Source organism: Panicum virgatum, chromosome 1N (assembly GCF_016808335.1).
Source record: "Panicum virgatum strain AP13 chromosome 1N, P.virgatum_v5, whole genome shotgun sequence".
In the NCBI taxonomy this organism is placed as follows: domain Eukaryota; kingdom Viridiplantae; phylum Streptophyta; class Magnoliopsida; order Poales; family Poaceae; genus Panicum; species Panicum virgatum.
This window is the reverse complement of record NC_053145.1, coordinates 17845502-17864124: the sequence shown is the minus strand read 5'-3', so window position 1 is coordinate 17864124 and position 18623 is coordinate 17845502. Positions and strand designations below refer to the sequence as shown.

At 45.3% G+C, this 18623-nt stretch overlaps 3 protein-coding genes and 3 long non-coding RNA genes across 6 annotated transcripts; 2 read left to right on the top strand and 4 right to left on the bottom strand.

Moving 5' to 3' along the window:
* The first annotated feature begins 2068 nt into the window (after positions 1-2068).
* Positions 2069-2461, top strand: LOC120653380 (uncharacterized mitochondrial protein AtMg00810-like). Its single transcript, XM_039931137.1, has one exon. It carries the CDS (start codon positions 2069-2071, stop codon positions 2459-2461), a length of 393 nt encoding a protein of 130 aa, XP_039787071.1.
* A 4929-nt stretch (positions 2462-7390) lies between these two features.
* LOC120655403 lies at positions 7391-8106 on the bottom strand. Its single transcript, XR_005667480.1, has 2 exons — positions 7866-8106; positions 7391-7779 (listed from the first exon to the last, which is right to left on the bottom strand). It is a non-coding gene; the product is annotated as an uncharacterized LOC120655403 (long non-coding RNA).
* A 12-nt stretch (positions 8107-8118) lies between these two features.
* On the bottom strand, positions 8119-9489 carry LOC120655401. The gene is made up of 3 exons (XR_005667479.1): positions 9353-9489; positions 8456-8732; positions 8119-8262 (listed from the first exon to the last, which is right to left on the bottom strand). It is a non-coding gene; the product is annotated as an uncharacterized LOC120655401 (long non-coding RNA).
* Positions 9490-12595: 3106 nt separating this feature from the next.
* On the top strand, positions 12596-13906 carry LOC120653379. Its single transcript, XM_039931136.1, has 2 exons — positions 12596-12741; positions 12841-13906. The coding sequence occupies exons 1-2, from the start codon at positions 12596-12598 to the stop codon at positions 13904-13906; spliced, it is 1212 nt and encodes a 403-aa protein (XP_039787070.1).
* Positions 13907-14048: 142 nt separating this feature from the next.
* Positions 14049-15245, bottom strand: LOC120655399. Its single transcript, XM_039933185.1, has 3 exons — positions 15168-15245; positions 14887-15083; positions 14049-14791 (listed from the first exon to the last, which is right to left on the bottom strand). The coding sequence occupies exons 2-3, from the start codon at positions 15046-15048 to the stop codon at positions 14384-14386; spliced, it is 570 nt and encodes a 189-aa protein (XP_039789119.1). The 5' UTR covers positions 15049-15083; positions 15168-15245; the 3' UTR covers positions 14049-14383.
* A 23-nt stretch (positions 15246-15268) lies between these two features.
* On the bottom strand, positions 15269-16922 carry LOC120655400. Its single transcript, XR_005667478.1, has 3 exons — positions 16611-16922; positions 15467-15593; positions 15269-15380 (listed from the first exon to the last, which is right to left on the bottom strand). It is a non-coding gene; the product is annotated as an uncharacterized LOC120655400 (long non-coding RNA).
* Positions 16923-18623: the final 1701 nt, after the last annotated feature.

The window sequence follows — 18623 nt, the reverse complement described above, 5'->3', positions numbered from 1 at the left end:
TGCACCTACCTTTTAGTGTGTCATTATCTCGAGCAACTAATAAGTTTGATCTCATACACTGTGATTTGTGGACCTCCCCCATTGTCAGTGTTTCAGGTTATAAATATTATTTAGTCATTCTTGATGATTATTCTCACCATTTATGGACTTTTCCATTATGCCTTATGTCTGACACGTATTCGACTCTAACTCAATTCTTCGCTTATGTGCGTACCCAGTTTGGTGCTCCTGTCAAGGTGATTCTGTGCGACAATGGCAAAGAGTTTGACAACTCCAGCGCCCGCACGTTCTTTCTGACTAGTGGCATCCACCTACGCATGTCTTGCCCCTACACCTCCACCGAAAATAATAAAGCTGATCGCATAATTCGCACTACCAACGACATTATTCGCTCGCTTCTGTTTTAGGCATCAGCTCCCCCCTCTTTCTAGGTTGAAGCACTCCATACAGCAACTCACCTGCTGAATATCCTCCCAACCAAGACACTCGACCACTCCACCCCACATGAGACTCTGTTTGGCTCCCCGCCAACATATGAGCACCTTCGTGTCTTCGGTTATAAATGCTACCCCAATCTCACCGCCGCCGCACCACACAAGCTCGCCCCTCACTCAGCTCTGTGTGTCTTCCTCGGGTACTCTGCTCACCATAAGGGTTATCGATGCCTTGATCTTGCCACAAACAAAGTAATAATCTCCCGATATGTCATCTTCAATGAAGCCACCTTTCCCTTTGCTGAGCAATGCCCCGCCCTTACACCCGCGGAGCTTGATTTTTGGGACATCACTGACCATATGCCAGCTCCTATCGGACTGTCATATCCTCTCCCTACAGGAACTTCTGGTCACAGCGCTGGCTCGAGCCCATCGCTCGCTGAGCGCGCCCCTCCTGCACCGGCGTCACACAGCGCCACCTCGGCTGCTGCACCTCCGCTGACGCCGATCGCGCCCTCCGCACTGCCACGTGCGGCCTCCACCACCGGCACCCCCGCACAGCAACGTGCAGCTGCGCTCTCCCCCGATGCTGTGCAGCCAGGTGTGGCTGCACCTCCTCCCAGTGCGGCTGGCTCCGCTCCTCTTCAAGTCTACACCAGGCGTGCGCCCCGGGTTCCTCCCGGCTTCGCACCCCTGGGGTCACCATCACCGGACTATGGCTCCACCTGCTGCCCCTTACCCAAGGGTGCGGCTCCTGTCAGTCCAATAGTGAATGCGCATCTGATGTGCACTCGGGCGAAGAGTGGGTTCTGGATGCCGCCTCGACCTCTCCTGCATGCCACCCCACTCTCTCCTGTGCCGAAGACCTTCTGTGGTGGTCTTGCCGACCCCAACTGGTGGGCCTCCATGGAGGAAGAACATCAAGCTCTTCTCCAGAACTCCACCTGGGGTCTTGTTCCGCGTCCGCCATGGGCCAATGTTGTTTCTAGAAAATGGATCTTCAAGCATAAGTTTCAGGCAGACGGCTCTCTTGAGAGGTATAAGGCCAGATGGGTTCTTCACGGTTTCTCTCAGCGTCCCGGTGTGGATTTTGATGAGACTTTCAGCCAAGTTGTGAAGCCTGCAACAGTTCGGACAGTGCTGTCACTTGGTCTCTCTCGTTAGTGGCCTATTCATCAGCTGGACGTGAAGAACGCCCCTTCCTCCATGGTACTCTATCAGAAACAGTCTACTATGCTCAGCCGTCTGGCTTTGAGGACCCTGCTCATCCGGATTATGTTTGCCGCCTGAACAAATCTCTCTACGGATTGAAGCAAGCTCCTCGGGCCTAGTACAGTCGCTTTGTTGCACATCTGCTATCACTTGGATTTGTTGAGGCAAGATCTGATACTTCACTGTTTGTCTTTCGTCGCGGCTCCGACACTGTCTATCTTCTCCTCTACGTGGATGACATTGTCCTTACTGCTTCGTCAACAGAGCTCCTTCACCGCACGATCACGGCTCTGCAGCAGGAGTTTGCCATGAATGATTTGGGTGAGTTTCATCACTTCCTAGGCATGGAGGTGCAGCGCACTGGCGATAGTTTGTTCCTTTCCCAGCGCTAGTACATGATTAATATCCTCAATCGCGCGGGCATGGCTAACTGCAAGCCTGTTTCTACTCCGGTGGATGGCAACCCCAAGCTCTCTGCTGATGGGGTTCCTGTTCAGGATGCTACTGATTTCCGGAGTCTTGCTGGCGCCTTACAGTACCTCACTTTCACTCGGCCGGACATCGCTTATGCTGTTCAGCAGATCTGTCTGTACATGCATGATCCACGGGAGCTGCATCTCCCTGCTCTCAAGCGGATTCTCAGGTACATCCGTGGGACATTGCATATGGGTCTGGTCCTTCGGCCTTCTTCCTCAGCCGAGTTGGTGGTCTACTCCGGCGCAGATTGGGCGAGATGTCCCGAAACGCGCAAGTCCACCTCGGGCTTCACTGTGTTTCTTGGGGACAATCTGGTCTCATGGTCCTCCAAGCGGTAGAATACAGTCTCCAGATCTAGCGCCGAAGCCGAGTATCGCGCTGTCGCCAATGCAGTCGCCGAGGCGTCCTAGCTGCGACAGCTCCTTCATGAGCTCCACGCTCCCCTTCGTCGTGCAGTTCTGGTATATTGTGACAACATCAGCACGGTGTACATGACTGCCAACCCCGTCCAGCATCAACACACCAAGCACATCGAGATTGATCTTCACTTCGTTCGAGATCGTGTGGCAGCAGGTGATGTTCGGGTTCTTCATGTACCGACTACATCACAGTACGCTGACATCTTCACCAAGGGGCTGCCTACAACGATCTTCGATGAGTTTCGGTCTAGTCTGAATGTTCGCGGTGCTACCGATCGGACTGCGAGGGCGTGTTAGAACTGTATGTATGCCCTCATGGGCTGTGTGCTTGGTTTGGCCCAACAGGGCCCTTGGAGTCTGGTCGCACCATCTATGTGTGCGCCGGCCCTAGGTTAGGTGCGTCCTTCATGTACAAGGCAAGGATCCCCTGATTGATGGTATTCTATAAACCATTAGGGTTCATTGCCTATATATGTAACCGGCTATTGCCCCTTGGAATGCATCTATCTATTCCTGGCCATATTCTCTTTCAATTTTATTCTTTGGTGTTATACAATAGATATATGCATTATTTGCATGCTCTATTAAAAGATGGAAGGTTTTGCTTCACAATGTTCCGAAATTGAATGTTAAACCTTTATCTAATATTCGGTGGGAGAGTCGAATAAAAAGTGTGCAACCTATTTGGTATCAAACTCCCCAAATAAGAACAACCTTGCGGAAAGTGGAGGAGGTTTGTACTGATGTCCCATCAACAATAAGTGATGCTCAACCTTTGGTTGGTACACTTGAGAATTTTGAATTTATAGTTGGTATGGCCATTTGGCATGATGTTTTTTTCTATAAATATGGTGAGCAAAAAGTTGCAATCTAAGATTGTGTGCATGGATGCTACTCTCAAACAAATTGAAGGGGTTATGTCATATTTTCAAAAGTATAGAGTCGAAGGCTTCGACTCTAGTATTGAGGTTGCAAAAGCCATTGCAGCTGATATGGATATAGAGCCAAAATTTCGTGCAAAGTGCCAAAGTAAAAGGAAGAAGCAATTTGATGAAATAAGTGATGAAGAAATACATCTATCAGTTATGGAAACATTTAGAGTCAATTACTTTATTGTCATCATTGACACGGCAATTGCTTCATTGACTAGTCTTTTTTATGCAGTTGAAGACATTTGAAAAGGTGTTTGGTTTTCTATTGAACTCAGATAATTTGAAGTCCTTGAATGATAACGATCTATATAAGCATTGCACTACTTTTGCACAAAGTTTTTTTCTCATGATAATTCATCTAATGATGATGTAGATGATTTTTTTCTCTGAATTAAAAGCACCGCAAGTAACTCTGCCAGATGGTTTTATGTCAGCCCCAGAGATTCTTCAATTTGTTATAACTATAGATTGCTATCCAAATGTCTCTATTACATATCGGATCCTTTTAACTGTGCCTGTGACTGTAGCATCAGCTGAAAAAAGTTTATCAAAATTGAAACTACTAAGAAATTGTTTGAGAACAACTATGTTACAAGAAAGATTGAATGGCTTGGCTATGTGCAGCATTGAGAAAGATATCTTGGACAACATTGATCTAGATACTATTCTTAATTATTTTGCATCAAGAAGTGCCCGGAGGATCTGTTTTTGAGAAGAACTGAAATATTATTGTTGGTGGAATCATGGGTTTAGCTAGTATTTGAGGTAACCGTACTCGTTTTATTTTCTACTCTTTAGTTTGTATTATAGACATTGTTCTTCAAAAATTATATATGTCATTAGTATTATTATCTATTTTATCATGTTAAAAAAATTATTTAGCTTAAGGGGCCCTAAAGCGTGGTTCGCTCGGGGGCACTAAGAATCCTAGAGCCGGCCCTGAGAGTTGTATCTTTCGAGCATGGAAGTGACATTTTGCAAGAATTTAATCCACACAGACCTGCTATTCTGAATAAAAGTGCAAACTTGATAACAAAGCCGAGATGTTGTCACGGCAGGGAAAACATAGGCTGAAAACTCACAAGTAGGCAAGCAACTCACTGATTTGGTATTATTGTATGATTATAGTTTTTTTAAGGAATATTGAACAATATCCCAGCCTCTATATCAAAGAGTTATATCCGGCCCTTATTACAAACTTTGAAAGCTAAACAAGAAGCAAATTACAAGCCACAAAGCCTATTACTAAACTACCACCCGTTCCGCGCAAAGATGTCCATCGCAATCACTTCCAAGGCGCGACATAACTAGTTTGGCACAAAGCTATAATTGTATGATTATAGTAGTAAGGAAATTAGTTTGGATTCATCAGATATACAAGCAAACCAAAATTTACTTTAGCTAGGTTTGTGCCCGTGCGTTGCAACGGGCAAAATAATTAAATAGCAACCCTAGCTAATCATATTATGCAAAAGAGCCTAACATGTTCATCTTAATCATTCCAAATGACATATAAATGCATGCTTTATAGTTCTCATAGTTACCTGATTTATTAGGTAAGAAGGCAAGCTTGAATACATGGGCTCAACCATAGCATTAATCTCAATCTATTGGAATTTCTTACCTACAAATAGGATATTGTACACATCATATACATCGAAAATACCAAAAAGATCTAGAATAAGCAATCATGTATTCCTCTCCTATACACATAGCTGACCTCTAGTTGAAAAAAAAACTGAAGCTGTACGTACTTGTCCGGCATACATCACATCCAAATAGTAATTGGCTAGTCAATTACCTGGCTGCAATGAGTCAATTACCTGCCCAACAGTTGCTCCCTCCCCATCCAGTGAACCTGCATCCAGGATGGCATCAGTAATCATTAGGTGAGTGTAAACTTGATAAGCAAAAGATATGCCAAAATCACCTAGCATCCAACAAGTCTGTATAATACCTGCTGCAGTGCTGGTAGTTGCTCTAACGGATCTTGTGAATCCAATATCTAGTTATCCTGTGTTTCTGATGGACAGAATCAGTTCAAGAATTAATTAGAGGGCTCGAACTCTTACTAAAAGAATCAGTAGAATTAATTAGAGGACTCAAAACTGATACTGAACTAAACACATGCGATCTCGAAATTAATCATTTGCAGGCTTAGAGTACCATAGTGAGATGTAATGTCCTGAACCTTTCCAGGACCTTGACCTGCTCAGCTATGACATCATATTTCGGAACTATGAAGCATTCTAGTCTTTCCTCCAAAAACAAATAATCATACAAGGAAAACCCAAGCTTCACAGTACTCAATATATGAAACCCATGAAATTAGGAAGGCATCAAATTTACTTCACCTAGAGCATGTAGTCTCCAACCACTCTTGAAAATCCTCCTCCATTCTAGAAATTAGTGGATGAGTTCCTTAGCCACCGATCCATACTATTCAGGAGGTTTGCAAATCTCATCCTCTTCCTCATGGCTTTTTAATAGAGTAGAAAACAGTTTGGCCCATCTAGTTGAAGGGGATATATATCAGCCTCTACTCAGTTCCAAATCGTGCAAAAACCAAGATATAAAAGTCCATTCTTGTAAAAAAAATCAGTGTGCTGAACAAACCCTTCAGGCCACAGGTGAACCGTACCAGATGAGATTATGTGCCTCCTAATTAGAGTTACCAAAATGATAAAGCAAGAAGGAAGGCATCAAATTTACTTCACCTGGAGCATGTAGTCTCCAACCACTCTTGGAAATCCTCCTCCACTCTAGAAAGTTATTGGAAAATGGAATAGTAGACATGTTATATTCCTTTTAAGTACCAGCATGATGACCACAAAGAAATTGAACAAATGAATGACACAACACAACAGCACGTATTCAATTACTTCAATAGATCTCTCTAAAGCAGGGTCCAACTCTTATCTGTCAAGGTTCCAAGATTGTGATTTCCTGTATATTATTCAAGGAAGAGCATAATAACTGTGAGACATCGTTGCTGCATAGAATAGGTATCTTCCAAACAAAAAGCATAAAGTGCACAGAAATGTAAAAAACAGGGAGGCAAGGGTAGACATAAGAGAGTTCGAGAGAGAATAGTAAATGGGGAAAAAAGCACCGGCATTTCTAATCAAGGAATTAGTGAGCATGGAACCACATCTAAAATATTCTAGCTTCGGCCAAACATACTGCATGGCAAACAGGAAGCCACCATAGTAGGACCCCAGTACATGCGCATCAAATTTCATTGTTGACACCGACATCTTCAGTTATAGGAACAAAATGGTGGGGCCAAAAGAACTGGGATCTCAGCAACAAGTGCTCATGGTGGAAGTGAGGGCGACGGTGGAGTGATAGGGCCCGTTAGGTGCGGGAGAGGACGAGGTGCGCGGCGCAGACTTGGGGGGTCGCCGAGGAACAGGACGCCGGCAACGAGCTCGGGGAGAGCAGCCGCAATGGAGGCAGCGGCGCGAGGTAGGCGTTTCTCGAGAGTGGGGGCGGAGCGAGGTGGAGAGGTTGGGCGGCGCATCAGGGATGGTCGAGCCGCGACGGCGGCATGATAGGGAGTGTGCGTGGGCGATGGATCGGAGGACGGGAACGATGCGGATCAGCGGTCGGGGACGGACCGCTGGGACGGCGCGGATCGGCAGCCGGGGACCGAGCTGCGGCGCGGCGTCGGGGGTTGGGGGATCGGCGGTTGGGGGCGAGGGGGAAAGTTTTTTGAACCAGGGTGACGACGTACGATGGTGGGAGCGACGTATGAAGAGGTGGGATGACGAACTGAAAAAAAGTGATCTTTAACTTTTTTTAGTAGTAGACTAGTGGTGATGTGCTTGGCACAAGCACGTGTTTAAAAAACAATTATATTTAAAAATATTATGTGTTTATATAATAATTATATATATAAATAATTGGATCGATCTAGACTACTAAACATTTAATTCATTTATTAGTATATCATAGCAATCCAATATAATCTAATAAAATTTAATAAATAATAAATATTTTATTTTATTCAACCAGCAACAAGAGCAAACCAGAACTATGTTCCGGATCAAAAACTATTCTACTCTAGCTTAATAACTAATAAATTGTAATGGAACGAATCCATATGCCGAGCTAGGTCGTTAGCCGTGGATATCAAGATCCCTTGTATATCTGTATGACTGCATCTTTATCACAGGAATGATTCTTGCCTCGATGAGGAATTATACGATTGGAACCTCCTGACTCCCGAGGCAATGGATGCTGTTGTCGCAGGAATTCTTTCCTCCTTTCATAGGTCAGATCTTCTAGAGCCTGCACATCACCCTGACGATAACGCAACGAATAGAGTAAAGAACACACACTCATTAATAGGCAAGCTGGTTAGTGGCTAGAATGATCAAGGCAAATACCTTATGGACTTTCAATGCCAAGATCTCCATGATTTCATGCAACCTGACATAGTCACCAAGCTGCCCCTCTCACAGGATATCTGAAGTAACTGGGCTTCCTCCATATGGACTTTGAGCTACTACCAAACCTGCAACTCTGTCTTTCAGCTGTGGCTAGTAGAGGGAGAGGGCTGCAGCCGAATCTACACAACGATGGGTGCTGATGGGAAGCACAATGACAGGCGCCGGTGGACAGGGTACCAGTGGTTTGTAATCAAGGGGTTGTACCATTTCTTTTCCATCAACCATTTCAACCTGGAAAGGGTGCCAGTTTGGGTTTCTAATTTCCTCTTCCCATTTTGAACAAAGGAGAAGGAGAGCACAGGTGGCATCTATGTCCTCTTCAGATAACCTTTTCCTGCAAGTGATACTGAATGCATTGAAATCAAGCTCACCCACTCTCTTTATACCTATATTTGCACGTCCAAATCCAATCTCGCTAATGCCCTGAGAAGCCAAAAGCAATGGATTCGTAGGTGCCACCATTGGTCTGAACAACAAAACGGAATCTTCTAATATTGGATAGTTGATCAATCAATGAGACAGCTTACATTTATCAGCTCCTTCAGAGCATCTTGTAACTGATCATTGCTTTTTCCTTTCCACGATAAACAGAGTCATGTTCAGCAACTCCAATGCTTCAATTTCATCATTCTTATCCTTTAGTTCCTGACTCGGTACATCTATCTTCTCCTTTGATTCTAAACCTTGATGCTTCACAACTTCCAGTTTTCCCTGCAACTGTTCTATTTCTAACTCATGATTCTCTTTGGCAGCTAATTGCTGTTGTAAATTCAGAATCTTTTCTAGAGCAGCTTGTTTGTCCCTCTGCATTTAGACATGATAACATGTCGAAGATTAGTTTATGAAGAAATGACATATCATGAAACAATAAATATGTGACCAATGGGCAATGGCTCTATGTTGCTCCAACATCACCATCTTAAGATGCTTAGTTTTAATTTTGTTCTGCATTCAACAACAAATGCCAGAGGTAATTTTTCAAAATAGTATACTACAGGGAAATTACTAAACAACAACATGCATTTCGCAACAGCATCATTGTATCCCAACAAAGTAAATGACTAAATGCTTTTCTTACTCTACGGCCCAAGGTTAGGCACCTGCATTGAGGTTATTTAGATAGAAGTATGGTTAACTGAGCAGTTTGTCAGTCCTTTCACTTGTCCATGGCTTTGGTTGGTTTGTTAGGAATAACCATCTAGATTGTTTCATAATATTCTCTAAGAAGATACAAAGCTGTATAGCTTCCCTGCATTTTTTACCCTAATTCCTCTAATGCTAAACTGTATGCAACTATAATATGCAAACAAATGTACGAGAAGTAAATGAGGAATATCATGCAAACAAAAAGAAATAGCAAAGAGAAAGAAAACTTCATCACTTTTAATGGGAGAAAACGGGAGAGTAGCAATAAACTATCAGACCTTTTCCTTGTTTTTGTCGCTTCCATGGTAATCCCTTTGCATAGGTAGCTCATCAACCTCGTTGGATCTTGAGTCGAATTCCTACATTTTTGCACAAGACAAAACACTGTTGTTAGATCTAATCAAGCTATTGCCATCGACAAAAGAACCAAATTCTAACTCTAATCAAAACACTTGAATTTTTCTTTATTGCCTTCATGTCTGCACCTATGGACCTGACAAGAGGGGTATGGTGGGTCTAATCTTGGTGAGAAAGTTTTTCAATTGTTTCAAGTGGGACCTCCATGAGGGGTATGGTGGGCCTAATCTAGGGGACACAGGTAAATATTAGGGGTTGTATGCAAATAATCGGATCGCGATTAATAATCGTGATCCATATCAGGGGTTATTTAAAATTTGGTATTTCATAAATATTCAAATTGCGATCCAAATTAGGGAATTATTTGAAAATACGCAAAGGTGGTTTTACAAATTTCCAGGTCGTGATCCATCTTCAACACTTGGCTCACGGGAGCACCGCTAACGCCGGAAATCGGTCGGGTAAACCTCTTCAGTCATACACTCTAGCTAATTAGCTTACCATTTGTGGTTGATTGGCTGCTATCGTAATTTGGCAGACAACCTAATATGAAATGACAGCAAGCAATTCAGATGAAGGCATAAAAAAGACATGTTTGGCCTTTTCTTGGGACCCTTGAACATATCTGAAACAGCTGACAAAGAGGGCCAGAGGGGGAATAAAGCATCTGCTGCTATTTAGTGTAATTTCGTTTTCCCTACCATTGACATACATATGATTCGTTGTACATGCACAAAATGGAGTAGGATTAAAAAATTTGTAAGCATGATATACACATTGCTTAGGAATCCAGCAGTGACATACGTAAGGGAGAATCGACTGATAGGTTATGTTTTGGCTGACAACATTTCAAATGTACCAAATTAAGCAATTGATGCTCTTTATTATGTAGCAATTGTGCCTCACCAATTATATCTAGGCATATTATGGATTATTTTTCCTCAAATAGATTGAAGCTAGTGCTTGCTGCCTTTCCTGAAAGTTATAGTAGAAATTAAATTCTCTCTAAAGACACATTATGCAAAAAATCATATTCTTCTTACCAATAGAAAATACAATCTTAATCTCTAGTTAATCCTTTAGTAGGACTCATTTGTATCACATCATTAATCAAGTGATGGAGCAATCTTAGATTCTATATCAACTCTTGTTTGAAACTAATTCCATATCAACTCTTATATCATTAATCAAGTTGTCTAACAAACTGAATCTAAGAGGCAACAGGCTTTAACTTGCACTTGCAGTAGACTGAATATAGAGAGTGTGTCATGGGTATTGGATCATTAGGGTAGAGACACGCTAGAGGGCAGGGTCTAGCCCTACTACTCCGGCGGCTTGGACACGACAGAGGACAAGGTAGGCCCTGCTGCTCCGGCGGCTTAAGAGAATTGGGGGATTTAGGATTGATTCTTCTTTCTTGGTTGATTAGATTGATACATCTCCCCTCTTTATATAGAGTGACTTACTTGACCCCTAAGACTTCTAATCTTATCCCTAACAAACCCATATGGCCCAATAAGCCTAGTTGACCACCCATAACACTACTCCCCCCTTACGGAGCAGCTCGTCCTCGAGCTGCAGCATACCCCTCGCCAGTCAACAACTTGACTCGATCCAACACAATCCTATCACCTAAAAACAAGCCTTTTACATCTCGGCTGATTTTACTGTTGACTATGACTAGGACGCTAATGAAATTACAACCTTTTATTCGAGATGCAGCAACCTGTCCTCCTGGCTCCCAAGGAAACGAACCTGCCATGTACGGGACTTGATTTCCCCTCTCTTCTCCTGAAGAAGAAAAGCTCAAAGCCGCATGTGTGCAAGTAATGCACGCCAGCAACATGAGAAAAGGGGCATCATCACGTATAGGGCAATTCATAGAGAAGCGATGTGGGCTGCTAGATGGCAGCGGCTGCAACAAGGGGATGAGTCGGCCGCAAAATCGCGAAGGGACTGCGTATCAGCCTCATAGACATCGCTTTGCAGCTGCTGTTCCGCCACCGCTGAGGGAGATGCGCACGCTCGCGCCGCCTGTGCATGACGCCTTGCCAAGAATCCACGCGCCGCTGCTTGGAGCCGCAGCGCCGCCTGGCGTTGACGTAAACCCTCCGCCTTGAGCTCTTCTTTGGCTTGGATGAGCCTTCTTAGCTGGTCTGTTAATTCAGACCAAGAAGGTGACTGTGTTGTAGATGGATTGGCAGCAAAAGCCATGGGAAAGGATCCCTGACTCATGATAAATACCAGATGTCATGGGTATTGGATCATTAGGGTAGAGACACGCTAGAGGGCAGGTTCTAGCCCTACTACTCCGGCGGCTTGGACACGACAGAGGACAGGGTAGGCCCTGCTGCTCCGGCGGCTTAAGAGAATTGGGGGATTTAGGATTGATTCTTCTTCCTTAATTGATTAGATTGATACATCTCCTCTCTTTATATAGAGTGACTTACTTGACCCCTAAGACATCTAATCTTATCCCTAACAAACCCTAAAGTACTGGTGGTGCTAACGTACCGCGAAGCTACAGTACTTGGGCCCATATGGCCCAATAAGCCTAGTTGACCACCCATAAGGCTGTCTCCAACAAGGGTTGCCATTTGGGGTTGGCAAATGCACCGTTGGCAACCGTAGGCAAACTGGCAACCGTAGGCATTTCTACTGTGTCTCCAACAAGGTTGGCAAAAGCGGGGTCCCAAAGGAGGAGTCGTTGGCTCCCGCCGCCGCCGGGAAGCTAGTGGCCATCGTCGCGCTCGTCCCAGATCCGGCAACCCAAGGTACATAATCTTGCCCTCCCATCGATCCTCTTCCAGATCTGGTACCTACACGATGGTTCCAGTGCCTGTAGGGTGGTACCGGCGGCAAACAGGAGGCGGCCCTGCAGGGTCGTACGCCGGTGACCGACGGTCTTCTGGCGGCTTGATGCTGAGGATGCCGTGAAATTGCAAGGTAAACTGAAAGCGTGCATTGTTGCCTACATTCAGTGGACCAAAGATTTTAGCTGCATTTTGATATCTGGGAGTTTTATTGTTGTCCGTGAAGGGCCTGGACCTTCGTGGTGCTATGTTGTCATGGCTTGGAGATACATAAAAATGGCGATGTGCGGAACGGTTGCAGCAAGGCGTCGAGAAGAGGAAGACTTGCATGCCGCTGCCATTGTAGCATGCATGGATTTTGGTAGTAAACGGCGGTGGGGAGGATCTGTACCCGGGCATGAGGTCAAGAAGCGAAAAAGGGATGAGATAAATGAGCAAATCATGGGAAATTACTTCAACGACCCACCCTTGTATGGCGATGGTTTGTTTCGGCGAAGGTAACTAGTTGATGAGTCTTTATTTTCTTCAGTCGTGCATGTAATCATTTTGCCCCAAATTTTACATCTGATATATTGTTGGCCTACTACCACCTGTAGATTTCGGATGCGTAAATCCCTATTTCTTCGCATTGTCGACGAAGTGTCAGCTAGGAACAGTTATTTCGTCCAGAAGAGGAATGCTTCAGGGGACAAAGGTTTTACACCAATTCACAAATGTTTAGTTGCCATGAGAATGTTGGCCTATGGGGGCAGTGCTGATGGTTTAGATGACACCTACGCAATGGCAGAGACCACTGTCATCGACACCCTTTTCGAATTTGTGGAGACCGTTATAGACCTATATGAGAAAGAATACTTGAGGCCACCTAGGGCTAGGGAGCTGGAAGTAATTCTTAGGCAAAATGAGGCTAGAGGTTTTCCAGGCATGATCGGAAGTATATACTGCATGCATTGGCAATGGGAGAACTGTCCATCATCTTGGGCTGGTATGTACAAGGGACATAAGGGCAAACCAACGGTTATCCTTGAGGCAGTAGCTACTCAAGATCTGAGGATTTGGCATGCAATTTTTGGACTCCCAGGGTCTCACAATGATATAAATGTTCTACAACGTTCTCCTATATTTGATGAGCTTGCATCAGGGAGGACACCTGAAGTTGAGTATTGGGTAAATGGAAACCCATACACTATGGGATACTACTTGGCTGACAAGATTTATCCAAATTGGGCAACTTTTGTGAAGACGGTGAGCGCTCCAGCAAGCATGAAGCACAAGGTATTTGCTAGCATTCAAGAATCATGTAGGAAAGACGTGGAGAGAACTTTTGGAGTACTGCGAAAAAAATTCAAGATCATCTATAACCCAGCCCGGATGTGGAGCCACAAAAAACTGAATGGAATCATGCGTGCTTGTGTCATTCTGCACAACATGGTGATAGAAGACGAGCGTGATATTTACGTAAACCCAGAGGATACACAAGGATTTGAAGGGGCTGATGATCCACCTGTTAGCCAGAATAGAGATGTTCCAGCGATTGATAAGCTCATTAACACGTATAACTGCATCAAGAGCAAGGAAACGTCCACACAGCTGCAGCAGGACCTCATTGAACACATCTGGGGTCTTTACGGTGCTTCAACTGGACCTTTTGCAACAAGGTAGCCTAATTATCATGGATGCAGTGTGTCCTACTTATCCACCTTTTGGTTCGTGCAAACTGATGATGTAGCTATTGTAATAGGTAGCATGATGTAGTAATGTTGCAACACAAACCGATGCAGCTTTTGTAATAGGTAGCATGATGTAGTAAAGTTCAGACCATTCATGAAAAACAAGTGCACAACATACTTAATGGTGTATTACACAACAGGATACAAACTCTCAGTAATAGACTCTGGAAGACTACTGAGATGTGCTACCAGGAGGAGCAGACCTAATGCCATGACGCTCCATAATCTCACACTGGATGGTCAGGTAGTATTCCCTCAAGTGTGGTGCTAGCTTGTCAAGGTCCTGACCCATGAAATGAGCTTCGGCTTTCAACATCTCAACCTTTGTGTTCTCTTTACGCAACTCAAGGTCCTCCCTATTCAGTACCAATTTTTCCTTCTCAATCTCATACCTCTTCTCCATGTCCTCTCACTGCATTGCAATCAAATTTTGCTGCAGCTGAATCTTAGCATCCTTCCTCTCAAGAATTTGAGCCATTTGTGTGTCTTCTTTATCATCCTTCAATTGCCCTCGTGCATTCATAGCAGAGAGGACCTCAATTGCAGCCGAGGACTGGGAGTCTTGAGCACATGCCCTTGCCTTACGCTTCTTTCCATTGTCTCTACCTTCGGGGCGTGCCGTATTGTCTGCATTTTCACCTGGCATCGGTTCAGCAGCGGCATCAACAGGCACACGTTGATTCACTCGTGTACCAGTACCAAGGGCTTCGATTTCTATCATTTTATCATTCCACTTCGGTTCATGCCGCAGTATGTTCCAGCAGTGTTCAAATGTCCATGACTCTGTGTCCTCATACAATTTAGCTGCATCATCAATCTGTGGCAGACAGGACATAGCTGAGCAAATGCATGTATGCAACATCAAACTGCATGCATCATCAATCTGCGACAATGTAAACAGGCTGTACTCACCATGTTCTGCTCATTTTTTCCACTCTCATTCAACCTTTCAATTGTTGAATAATGTCCACAGAATTTGTTAACCGCCTTTTGTATAGTCAACCAACGATGCTGGACGGCTTTGACACTTCTACTGGAAGGTGCTCCAAGGTGGTCATCGAAGTAGTCATGCATCCTTTGGTAATATCCTCCACTAGATTGGTTTGTTCCTGACAATATATATATATGTGACGAACTGAATTGCCTCAGAGTAATATGGCAAGAAATCTGATAATTGAGAGAAAAGAGCGTACCAGTGATAGGGTCCTTGCTCACATTCAAAAATGCAGAACATATAATCCTATCTTCTTCTTTGCTGAAAGCTTTACCTCTTTGAGACAATCTTTTGGTCACTTTTTTATTGACTTACTAGGTTTGGGAGGAAGCATCTCCAACACTGAATCAGTTTCATGAATATCAAATTCTCCTTGGTGCATTTCAAAATTCAATCCAGAATGTGCCATGTGCTAAATAAATGCAATCACAACATAACAATTAATCAGTTTTCAGTTAATCGAATATTGCTGAGATGTAGTCCTGGAGTTCCTCTCACCTGAGGATTTGTAGTTCGGCCAATCGCATCCAAGGTTGCCGACAATGGGAACTCCCACTGCTGTGTGTCAGGACAGGCCTGAGAGTTTTCACCATCACATACATAGGGATTGAAACGGTTGTCCATCCTACAACATTATCATGATCATATAATGGGGATTGGAGACATATGGGAACCATTAAAACACAAATGCATGACATGCACGCCTGAATTAAAACATAGTTCAGTACATTATTTCACACATGATCATAGTTCACAACATAGGGCAACAAAGCTAAGGTTCGACATTGTTTGAAACATAAATTAAGACATTCAGGGATACATTTCATTTTTGGCCTGGATTAGACCATGACATCTAGTCAGAAAAGTTGGGCATGGCATCGGAGTCATAGTCGACGCCCCAGAATGTCTCGATGTGATCTTTGCGAGACAGGCACTCGGTCCTGTGAAGTTCAGGTGAGCTCTCCGGCCATGTCACGTCCGACGGCACACCATCGTCAGACTCCACCTCCTTCTTGGCGTTATCGGCGGCCTCCTGGCACAACAGCGAATCCTGATCCAACGCTTCAGCTATTGCTTCAAGGATTTCACGCAGTTCCTTGACCTCCATGACATTCAACGTCTTCCCAAAGTGGAGCTTTTCCTTGCAAACGGCCAGGATCTGGTTGCCGGTGCCCTGCATGGTGGCAATGGCCGAGTCCAGAACTGCCTCCGTATCCATCATCTGCAAAGGCCCACAATCGTAGACGCACTAACCGCAATGAACTCACAATTCGCTGCGGCAATGAAACACAAATAAATTGGACGCAAATTAAGAACAGGATATCACGGCATCTGCGGCAAGGCGGGGTTGGGCAGCCGCCGCACAGGAGGGCCAAGGGGGCCGCGTCACGGCGGGGCCAAGGCAGACGCGCCAAGGCGGGGGAAAGGCGGCTGCGGCATGACGGGGTGGGGCAGCTCCGCCACGGCCGGGCGAAGAGGCCCCGTCAAGCCATGGCCAAGCGGACGCGTCACGCCGGGGCCAAGGCGCCGGAATCGGCCAGGGATGGGGCACCGCTCGTAAGATCCGGCGAAGGGAACCTTCCCATGCTGTCCAAACACAGATCCAAAACGCAACCATGTCAATAGGAAGAAGAGGACGAACCTTGAGACTGCGGAGTCGCCGGAGATGGTGCCTGTGTCGTCGCCGGCGGTGACCTTTCGGGAGCGAGTCGCACCCGAGGCGGCGAGATCTGGCGCGGCGGGGGCTTCTCTCGATGTGGGGAGGGGGGAATGACCGTTGCGTCGGTGGTGGAATGCCTCCCCACGATGGAGAAGGCAATTTGGCTATCCTCTCTCCACCGACGCAAAATGCCTATCGGGTTTGGCAACGTTGTTGGACTCGTTTGCCAGCTGCTACAGTGACCAAACGTTGCCATTTTGCGTACGCCAACCTAAATGGCAATCCTTGTTGGAGATAGCCTAACAGAGTGAGAGTGAGACAGGGATGTTGCCGGAATGCAACAGTGGCAGCCTGGGAAGAAACAATGTAGAATTGTCTTTTCGTGCACTTTTCTATACTATAAAGAACCAAATAGTCTTCTGAGATTGAACTGGTGCTAGCAATAGTTTGAATCATAACTGAAAGCCTGAAAGACTGAATCAAATAATGAAACACAGATAAGTAGAATCAAGCACTGAAAGATGCAAAAACTTCAGAAAAATGAAAAATGGCAAACTGGAATTGCTGGAAGACTGTAGAAACGATGACAATGATGGCCTCACCTTTGCTTCATGCTCATATCTGTTCATGGTGCCTTCTGTCCGTGGATGAGCGGCAACACGGCTCGATATTTGATCACGTGCAGATTGGTTGACGGCAGTTGCTGCGCAATCACCGTTGCCAGCCTTCTAGATAGATTTAGCTGTGGTGTGGATGAGCGGCAAGCCGGCAACGCATGTGCGTTGCCATCGCCGACGACGTCCGAACACATGCTGCACAGCCTCCTGCAATAGAGGAGTTATCGACCTGTCAACTTGCGATGCAGCACTCTCTGTGCATCTCCAGAGTTGGCAGATCCATATGGCAACCCACAAGGCTACAATTGTACAAATTAGGAAGGCATGATTTGTTATTATTATTATTATTATTGATGAATCCCCTACTTCCACTAAGAATTTTACACAAAACAAAAACCACCCAAAAGTACCCAGAGAGCTACCTTTTTGGCAGCGTTGGAGGAGAGATTTCAGAATTTGGGTCTAAATTCATGAGCCTTTCAAAATTTGACACCCCTATCACGAATTGAGACCCAAATCTTGAAATTTCTCGCGTTTTGGAGCCATCCTTCTTGCTCCCCAGAGTCTAGAGACAGCTTCTGCAAGAGATTGGTGGCCTCTGCAACTCACGAATCAAGGAAGAATATAGAATTCAACCATCACACTAAGAATATCGAGATAGTTTAATTTCTTCAATTATAAACATGAGTAAGAAAGGTTCATATATTACTCGGAGACCACATAGATCAAACTAAGAAAGGATACGGTCTGCAATAGGCGGGTCAGGAGCAACAGTCGTCATGGCATATCCTTCGGCTTCTTTCTTTTTATTGTGGGGCGTCGATGGAAGGGGCGGGTGCAGAGGGATATTTAATTTTTTGCCATTCTTACGGATGGCCAGTATTCAAATTCCAGTTTTAGGAATGCTCCTATATATTTGCCATTGGAGAGAGAAGATTTCTTACATTCTCACCATTTTCATCTACGTGGCACGACACGTCACATGACCAGCGTGGATCTCAGCTGCAAATTGACCAGCAGTGCCCCTGGCCTTCCTCTCCACCGCGCCTTCTTCTTCAGCTTGGAAATATGACAATCAGTGCTCGAACATCGCCGACTAGGGCGTCACCGTTGCAGTAGCGAGCCTCCGCTAGGACCCGACCCCGCCCCGCTTGTCTCTGCAACTGCACTCCTCACTCCTCAGCGCCGGAGTCGGAGTCGGATAGCTCCATGGCGGCATGGCCTGACCTCCGGGGCCGTCGCCAAGCTCCTTCCCCACCGCCACGACCACTACTGGGCCATCGCATGTTCAGTCAGGTAAATGACAGCGCGGCGCCAGAGCCTGTTCGGCCTGGGCATGCCGCTGGCGGTGGGCGCGGCTGCATGGTCGGCGGACGCA

Bases quoted from the DNA above. Each gene is read 5' to 3' on its own strand.
- LOC120653380 (XM_039931137.1), top strand. From the start codon at position 2,069: ATGGCTAACTGCAAGCCTGTTTCTACTCCGGTGGATGGCAACCCCAAG.
- LOC120653379 (XM_039931136.1), top strand. From the start codon at position 12,596: ATGGATTTTGGTAGTAAACGGCGGTGGGGAGGATCTGTACCCGGGCAT. The intron at 12,742-12,840 runs GTAACTAGTTGA...TACCACCTGTAG, and splicing joins GATGGTTTGTTTCGGCGAAG to ATTTCGGATGCGTAAATCCC.
- LOC120655399 (XM_039933185.1), bottom strand. From the start codon at position 15,048: ATGCATGACTACTTCGATGACCACCTTGGAGCACCTTCCAGTAGAAGT. The intron at 14,792-14,886 runs GTGAGTACAGCC...TGTCTGCCACAG, and splicing joins GAAAAAATGAGCAGAACATG to ATTGATGATGCAGCTAAATT.